Below are 9,744 nucleotides of genomic sequence, written 5' to 3'. Positions count from 1 at the left end.
ACAGAACTATAATAGATAGATAGATAATTTTTTTAACCCACTCTATAAAAAACCAAAAATGGAACTATTGGAGTATAAAGAAGAAGAAAAAAAAAACAAAAAAAAAAACACTTAACTGCAAAAACAAAAACAAACGTTACGATACACCGCCAATAAATAAAGACATTATTACAAAACTCACTAAGGACGAATTGCAATTGCCAGACTACTAGGCCCAAGCGACCCCAAAAATTCAGAACGACGTTTCGTCACAGCAGCAATCGGATCTGTGATACCGAACCTTGCAGACATCTTGGAATTTTTAACCCACGGTGGGGTATTTAAAAGAAATTTGGGGTATTTAAAACTAAATTATGCTAAAATCACCAGCAGATCCAGGGGGGGCCTGGGTTCCCCCCCCCCCCCACCAAGATTTTTCTGGCGCTCTTTTTTCTTTTTTTCGATCTTTTTTTGTGAATAAATTTTTCAATTTGGTCAATTATTGGCACCTTTGTTACAGTCCCCCCCCCGAATTTTACTAACTGGCGCCATTGTCACATTCCCCCCCCCGCCAAGATTTTGCTTTAGGTCCGCCCCTGGTTAAAATAATTTCTTTTAATCATTTTCAATTGTGGCTTAAAGCATTCAGCAGCTAAATGAAGAATTCAGATTTAAACTAATCAAAAATATATAATCTCTTTATGATCTCTTTGTTTGTCATCTGGGGGGCCTATTCCACCTTAACGCTAAAGTCTTTAAGTTAAAGTCTATAGTACCACATTGAAGCATTTAGGAGTGCAATTTATGGTGTTAACTGCAAGTTTACAAGTTTTTGTTCATTTACCAATTGTCTTCAAAACATTTAAACTGAAAATTTTATTGTTTAAACAAACACATATGGATAAGTTATTCCGTTGTTGAAGTATTGTGAAATATAGTTTATCCCATTCAAATTGCCCTTGTGCTTTAAGGAAGGGACAGCCGTCATATACGAAATAATTTGTTTTCGTTTTTGATGTTTTGATGTCTCTCCTTACGTTCATTTGAAAAAAGTGCTTTTATGGTTCATTTTTATTCTTTTTTTTAAATCCTAAACGAGGGTTACCCATAAATAAAAAGAAGAGTACACTGTAAAAAAAATTGTTTTGGGCTCTACAAAACTACTTTGTAGTTCTTATCAACAACAAAACGAGAATTTCAGAAGCTCAAAGTGTATACTACGGACGATAATGAATTATTATGATCATTATTGACTATCAAATCTACTAATAAACAAAAATGACGGATTCACATACCCAAATTGCATTTTCAAACACAACATATTGGATTTTAAGATCCTCATTGGATTTCCATCTTGTTTGTTGGATTTCCTGTTTTTTAATTTGATTTCTATTACTATCGTTTTTCAATTTATTAGGCCTACAATTTTGTCGAACAATAAACTAGTTCCATGTTCTAACAGCTGCCAGGAATGGTCATCAATGACCAGTTTCAGATATAAGACCGAACAGGTCCTTCTCCTGCTCAGAGGCAGACTTTTCCACTCATCATAAAGTTTAGTTGAATCGTCGGTTTCCAGCGAAACCCAAGTAATCATACTATAGAAATAATCCCGTAAAGTATGATATTAACATTCATTAAGTCCGAACTTAATTTTAGTTAGAAAATGCAAAAAAAGATTGTTTCTCTTTTATTAATACACTGTAACTATTCCAAAAGCCACTAGTGATAAAACAAAATCATATGATATTCTTCTATGGCTCCAAAATATTAATTGTAAGCTAAAAATATTTGTACATAACTTTATGCATGTTCATAAGAACATTTGTATTATACATAAATTCACTTTAAATGGCACCATAGCCAAATTCAAGGATATTCTAGAAATCGAAATCTACTGTTGAAGTCCAAACCATTTTGATCAATATAACCTATTTGCGTCGAGAATTAAAATTTTTTTTACTGAAAAGTGCATAAATCTTAATTAGTTCAATAATTTGTTGGAATTCAATAAGCAAGTCACAATTCCAATAGAAGAATTGTTTTTTTTTGAATTGTTTGAATTCGAGCAAAACATTTTGTTGGAAATCAACTTTTTTTTTTACAGTGTAACACCCCCTTGGAATTGACTCTTTAGATCAAAGTTTAACAGTGCTGAACAATGCTTCTAGGAAAAAAGATGATGTAATATATTCACTTTTCGAAATAAACCATAATTATTCTAAATAATTAAGATCACTTCCGAATGTTCGGTTACTTCCAACTTTTATCAGTACATGCACTACCGATGACACTGTAGTATTACAATATCAAAATTCCCCTTTCGCACAATCCCCCTCCCAATTTTGACAAAAAGTGCATCTTCATGTAAAATGTAAGATAACACTCGATTGACATCATATATCATTACAGCTGAAGAGCAAAGATAATGGTCTGAAGAATTTGGAGGTCTAAATATTATCGTCTCTAGCAACCTATTGTGGAGGAAAAATACAGTTTGACGTCAGGGAAATTGTTGCAGTTTTTTTTACACCAAAATGTTCAGAAAAATCAGCTTAATTTCACAAAAAAATCTGCTCGAATCCAAGTTGCACAAGTGTTTCAAATTCTCCGTTAAAGGGGGAAATGAGGGGGAGGAAATCAATTTTTGTGTTTGTAAATATTTTGGAATTTAAATAGTCGTTTCCTATCAAATCAAGCATGAAGAATCGGAATCCGACGTCAGAAATCCAGTTTTCCGCATCCCAGAATTAATTTTCACCTTCTTGGAATGGAGGGTGGATAAAGTTCACGGATTTATTATTTGACGGGTTCCTGCGGCTAAAGGATCATTTTATGTCAAAGTACAATATTGCCAAATATTAAGCCACAAGAAGTTTTTCTTTACTATTTACCTGATTTCCACCTCTAAGGGGCCTTTAATATGAGGGGTTACAAAGTATAACATTTTGAAAACTACTTCTTAAGTCGAGATCAAAACTTCATATCAATCAGTTATAAAAAAGAACGTTAAAAACTCAGGTAAATTAATCACAAAAACATTTTGATTTTAAATCACAACCTAAAGCTTATTCTTCTTCCTCCTCGACTCCGTTATCATCCTCATCCTGTATTGCTGCAGCTTTAGCACACAACGCTCATTTACACTCACCACAGGCAAAGTTGCAGGGTAAACTGTTCCGACGGCAGCTGCATCTGAGAGACCCGCTGTTGCACTGGCACCACACCATCTTTAGCAGATTTTTCGATGCTGGTGCAACATCTGTCATAATTAGAAGTAACACATTCCGTGACGAAGAGAGGCACCAACCCCACTCTTCGGGCTTTAGCGAAATGGACGTGTCTTGCCTCTTCGCTATTTGCAAATAGCGTCGGCAAAAATGGTACTTTGCGGCAACTAAAGTTGGCGGAAGCCGCTCTGCCTGAACGAAAGCATTTGAACTTGCAACCCGTATTGTGAATGCTCGCACCCGGACATTTTTCAGGGTCTTCTCATTACTTTCCCCCATTTACATGCGGAGCAAAGCTTTCTCTCCAGCTTCGGCGATCTCCAGGTGGTTGGATTCTAATGTCATAAAGATCTTGCAAGCATCCTTAAAAATTCCGTCTATGTGACAATGAAACCACTGCTGATTCCTCTACGTTGTGAAGTCTGGATGTTGTATCGCAGCCCAACATTGCGTGGCAAACGAGTAGATTGTCTGCTGCTTCGGTTTCTAATTTGTTCTTAGTCCTTTTTATATTAGTTAATTTTTAGGGATTCTTAAAAATTCCTCCTTACTTTTGACGATCTTCACGTTAGGAGATAATTCAGTCATTAAAACACGACAAACCTTTGGTTTTCTTCAGCTGCGTACAATGAAAGATCTATGAAATCCCAAATTATCTTTCATTGGATGATCAGTTTTTTGTAGTTAGTGTATCAGTGTGAGTCAAAAACTACCACTGCCTGGCCAAAACGCCTTGTGACATAATCTACGGAAAATCCTGCAACCTCAGAGTATGCGGATCCAGCAGCCCACGGGATTTTGTGGACTAGCCAGCCACCATCTAAAACTGGGAGGTTGGCAATGTTATTGGACCATTGCCAATGACATTTTCTTTTCAATTTTCTCTCGCTATCTGTCACCACGGATGACGTATCAGTCATAGTTACAGCTTTCTCCTTTCTCTTGAAAACATATTTGTCAATGTCTTTCGCTTCCATGTCCTTTAGAATCGTTGCTCTCACAGATTTGGCATCGTCTGTGTTTACAGATGATGAACTGCGGACGCCAATAACCACGTTCAAAAGCTGTGAATCCTGCCTGAGGGGTTCAATGTATCGAAATATCTTTTCGATATCCACCAAACCTTTAGCTCTCCTCGAAGACATCGCTTCTTTGTGATTTTCAATATTCAACTCCGCGAGGACAGTCAGGTTTTGCATGCGTTCGTTAACGAGAACCAAAGTAGGCATAGCAGGTGTCCAAATTGTCTGCTGCAATTCAGTCATGCCTCTACCTTTCGTCAGACCACCACTCGTTTTCATACTTCTAAATGACGTCTGCTCTATCACCAAATAAGGAGAAAATGCCTCTCAGTAGTTGTCAGTTCTCCGGATGAACAGGTATTCCTGTAACGTTTTGTTCTGCTCTGAGTTGCCCTTCCTCAACGGAATAATTGACTGCCCGAATAGCTAAGTAGACTTCGTGTAAAGATTGTGGCCGGAAGCAGCAAATTAAGAAAGCATTTCTAACAAAGACTAGATAAAGCTAAAGTTTGCCACTTCCTTCAGCTCTTAGGATCTTTCTCAGGATTTCAAGTAGGTCCAGATACTGAAACCAAAGACAGGCGGTTCTGGACAGGGGTAATTGTTCTTTTACCCTATGAACTATTTAATAGATAAGCTCTACTATTTCAGATAAGATAAGCTCTACCGAAAATTCCGTGTATTGTGGTCTGAATATTACTACCTTTAAAGTTATCAAACCCCTTTCGTAATGAAAATGAATAAGAATCTAAAGGAAACGCTTTAGAATATTCTGGTTTCGAGTTATTCCAAGTCCGATGTCACGATAAGCACATGTTATTTCATAGAACTGTGGTAGATGGCTCCAGTGATTAGATCAGCTAAATAATGGCACTAAGGAATGGAAACCGCAAACTGGAGAGGGGAGGGATTCTGGAATACTGGTTTGAAATTAAACTGTTTGAGACTCGTATTCTAAGGCGCCATTAATAGGAAATGATGAATCGACCAAAAATAATTAAAATAACTAGTTCATGCATGTCAGCTTTCACAACCGTTCTAGGTAAGATGAGGTACTTGACTAAGTACAATCAAGTTTTTACCTGAATTCAGATTTGGCGTCAGCATGCTTGATTTGATAGGAAACGACCATTTAAACTCCACAATATTTATAAACACAAAAATCAATCCCTCCCTTATTTTCCCCTTTCTAGGGTAAATTGGGGACACTTGTACAAGGGGGACTCGGGTGGATTTTCTTTGTGTAATTAAGCTGATTTTTCGATCATTTTGATAAAAAAAAATTCGGAGACAGTTTCCCCAAAGTTTGAGCATTTTTTCCCGTATCTTTCCTCCATTATGTGCTAACATCGTTCTTTGCGTTGTCGACGAGAAGAGAGAAATTTAGGGTATTTTTAAATTATATTTGAAAAACAAAAACTCATTATATGTCGTTGGCTGAGACAAACAGACAGCCTAAAGTAACTGAGCAGCATCAACTATATAGCTACCTGAGCATACGCATTTTTTCCTATTCCATTGATGTTTAGTTTCTAGCAATCGTTACTAAAACAGTCAACATGATTCATAATCAGGAGGGCCCGACCGATGTGGATTTTTGGGGTTGGATACCGATATAAGGATATCATACTGATACTATATCGATATAACTTGCCAATAGATTCCCCTCCAGAATCTATCAAACCCCCCATTATCTGCCCATGTTCATACTCACACGTTTCTCCCTGGTCTATTACACACCAAAGAACAGCTTTGATAATTGACAGAGGACTACGAATAATGTAAAAAAGATTTATTGAGAAAAGATTTAGTAAAAAATTAAATCAAATAAAGTTCTAGTCTGGATAGTAAAACTATCTTAAGCCGGTTTAGTTATATAACCACAAATACGTGAAAATCTGAGTGAAAGAAGTATAAGATATTTATTGAAATTGCTGATTCGAAACCCAAATTCCAAAAGCTAGAACTGGTATTTTAATCATTCACATATTAATGAAAAACTGTACATTACATTCATATGATATGATCTCTTACTAACGAATCCATGCTAGGCACACTGCATACGGGGTGCAGCCAGGGTTTAAGTTTGGAGGAGGGATTTAAAGAATGTATCAGACAAAATTGTTCAGTATGCCGACAAATGCGGACACATAACCTAAATTTCCAAGTTAAATAGGAAAATTTTCCAAGGTTGGACCCCCCCCCCCCCTTTAGCTGCACCCCTGACTGGATATTATGTTTTTAATCGATTGAATCTTGGATCTTTCACCGACGCAAGTGAACATTCATTGAACCGAAATGTATAGTATATTGGATTTTTTTTTTAGCTGTACGTTCTTGAACTCACCATACATTTCGAACATTGCTGCACCAGGTGTGTATTGACAATAAATACGCTTCAAATTCATTTGACTCATCTTGCTGCTCTCCATGGTCAGACATAGCTGGTGGCTCCGCCCATAAGGACTGAACAAGCAAAAATTACCTGAGGAAATCTGGTACTATCTTCTGGATAAGTAAAAAGTAAAAGAAAATGAAAAAAGGCCGATATCCGATATTTTTTCCAATATCCGATAATTACACTGACCCCATATCAGCCCGATAATATCAACCGGCCGATATATCGGTCGGACCCTAATCATAATAACATCACAAGTAAAAGACAATAATATATTGAGATAAAATCAATGCGTACAATTATCTATACAACTTTATATCGCCCTAATCGTCCCTGAGTCACTGACGTTGCCATTTTCATCATTTCCTCCTTAAGGATCCTTTGCACTTCCGCACTTGCTTTCGAAACGGCCATTTCATCTGTACTTTCAATGGCCAAGTAAAGTTTTCTTTCACCCTCAGGCGGTTGCTTCCCAGGGGCTACGTAAGTTCCACGAACCGTGATACCTGCTTCTGAATATTCAGCAATTTGAAGAAGGGCTTCCTACAAAGAAAGAAAAGGGACTAAGATCCTCATTTGACGTCTATAAATCATCTTTTAATGTATTTATTATACGAACTTTTAACAAAATCACGACAAAAAGTATATACGCTGAATATAGACAGAGAATGAGAAAAAAAGAGAAAAAGAAAGACAGAAAGAAAGAAAAAGAAAAAAACTGCCATATATATGTTATATATGTCGACCTGCAGGGTTGTTAAACTTACGTAAGTCAGTTTTGCCCCGAGTTTGGCCATAATGCTAAGGGGGACATGTATATCAAGATTTTGAAATAAACAAGGTTAGGTTTAGTATGTTTAGTAAGAACTACAATAAGATTGAGCCAGAAACAGGGCATACGAGAGGGTGGGACAGGGGGTATCCCTGAGATCCGGGGTACCAAATGGGGGGCCGGCACGGATGAATATAAATTTATTTTCTGTGCATGTAATCTGCTAAACTCAAAAGTTTAGGATGGTTTTCCAGTTCACTAAGGATTAATTTTAATTTTCGCCTTGCCTTGAATAAAGTTGCAACCGCAAGTGAGCGAATTAATAAAGCTATCAAGCAGTTTAGTAATGTATTATTATTAGCGTAACAAAATGACACGGAGGCGGCTGGAACACGCCCGTGGCTGACACAAAACTGCTGTTAGACGATCGAAATTCGTCAATACGTGGTAATGATTAGCATTCGTCTATGCATAGTCTCATGCACATCCCGTTTGACTGTTTGAGTAGACGTTATGTTTGTTTTAGCTGCCAGTCCGTCACTGGCTCAACTGTTTGTTTACGATGCAATGCAATGTTCGCGATGACATAGTTCTGTAATAGAATTAGTGATCTGCAATAAATTATAAACATAAGTCTGGTGCTCAAAAAAGGAAAGAGAAGGAAGAAAAAGATTTGAAAGAAAATGAATCACATAAGTTCCAGTTGTCTCTTAGATGTTTTTTTTTAAACCGCCATTACAGTCATCTAAGGTTTTAGTCAAAGTAGGAACCAATGACACAGTAGATTTACATAAAATTACTGTAAAAATAAAACGGAACAAAAGAAATATGTCGCTGATAATGAAAAGCAAGCCTATGTGAGCCTCAGTCAAATTTGTCTGTCGTGTCCTAACCCCATTCCCAGTCAGTCCCAAATGCAAGAAAATATTTCGACATAGAGGTCCCGCTTTTGATTCTAGCCGCGACTTATGCTATCATTAAATTCAATTGCCATATCACTTCACAGAAGATTCGGCAGGATGTTCTGTTCCACTTCTGTTTTTTAAAAGAAAATCACAAATAATGAACTAGATAACCGAGATATTTGGAGTAAATTTAAGACAATATTTTACCGTTTACTGAACATGCTGCCTAAGGTGCAATGTTCTTCTTTAAGAATTCCGGAAGGCTCTTCAGCAGAGAAACGGTAGGAAAAGCAGTTTGATAAATTGCCAGAACATGAAAATAGCTCTAATAATAAAGCCTTTTATGTTCAGTGGAAGTCAGAGATGATCAGATCGAAAAAATAAAAATAAAAATGTGACTGAACTACTTCTGCGTTCAATTCAGCAAGAGGAGATAAATGGTGCAATTTGTCAAAGCGACTGCTTAATGTTACTTTGTTACTGTCTGAGTGCTTGCTTTTTCATAAACTAACGGAAAGGTTGGCGACTTCTTTAATGAGGCCTTTTTTGGTATTTTAGAACAGCCTGCTAATTACGATGCTATTTTGAACGAACCTTTAAATAAAGTTCAATCTTTTCAAGAGAAATTAAAAAAAATACAGGTGCATTACTTGTCTCATAACATTCAGAATGAGTTCATTAGTTTGTGTGCTGCCCAAGTGACAAGAAAAGTCCTTGAAGAGAGAGAAAAAGCAAGGTACTACGTTGTAATTGTTGATACAACACCTCGCTCAAGGCATGTTCAACAGACTGCTTTTTTTTATATATTTAAATTTTGCCGCTCAGGAAAATCAGCCCTATACAGTTTAAGAGAGGCTGTTGTGCTTTACTGACTGTTAAAAAAAAGTGAAAAAGCCACTGCTAAGCTTATTTTGAATAAGCTGAATTAGTATGAAATTCAGTTGGAAGATTATAAATGCCAGTGTTACGACAATCAGAGCAATATGAAAGCTGCTTATAATGGAAAGGCCAATCATATTGAAAGGTAACGTGAAAGGCCACCGTTCTCTCTGCCAATAGCAAAATTGTTTCCTCTGCTTGCACTTAACGTTCCTTAAACCTATGCGGAGAACAAGCGGTAGAGAGTCAACAAGTTCTCTTCATTCAATATCCAAAACTCGTTGGTCAGCCAGAGTAGATAGTGTCAAACCAGTTACTGCACATCTACCAGGGATTGTAAAGGCCCTTGATGAGCTAAGTGAGCTAAATTTAACTGCAGAAAATCGTCGAGACAAAGATGGGCTGAAAACCAATATCAAAACATTTAGGTGCCTTTTATTTGCATCTATTTGGTTCAAGACTTTGAATTAAGTAGACATCGTAAACAGGGCTGCAGTGTCGTTAAGGAACGTTGGATGTTGTATCTAAAAATCAGAGTTCTTTGATAGAAGATTTGAAG

The 9,744-nt window shown here is 36.8% G+C and overlaps 1 protein-coding gene and 1 pseudogene across 1 annotated transcript in view; both read right to left on the bottom strand.

Annotated features, from left to right (window-relative positions):
* Window positions 1–1,409: 1,409 nt before the first annotated feature.
* On the bottom strand, window positions 1,410–1,608 carry LOC148945234 (small nucleolar RNA U3; annotated as a pseudogene).
* A 5,279-nt stretch (window positions 1,609–6,887) lies between these two features.
* Window positions 6,888–9,744, bottom strand: part of Prp5 (pre-mRNA processing factor 5) — a 186,667-nt gene continuing 183,810 nt past the window's right edge. The window contains exon 20 of the mRNA XM_089099124.1: window positions 6,888–7,172. Coding sequence (XP_088955250.1) covers window positions 6,933–7,172 — 240 coding nt within the window. The 3' untranslated portion in view covers window positions 6,888–6,932. The remainder of the gene's footprint in view (window positions 7,173–9,744) is intronic.

This window comes from Artemia sp. Qi Xiang Cuo, chromosome 13, assembly GCF_049724085.1.
Source record: "Artemia sp. Qi Xiang Cuo chromosome 13, ASM4972408v1, whole genome shotgun sequence".
Taxonomy (NCBI): domain Eukaryota; kingdom Metazoa; phylum Arthropoda; class Branchiopoda; order Anostraca; family Artemiidae; genus Artemia; species Artemia sp. Qi Xiang Cuo.
This window is presented reverse-complemented; position numbering and strand designations above follow the sequence as displayed.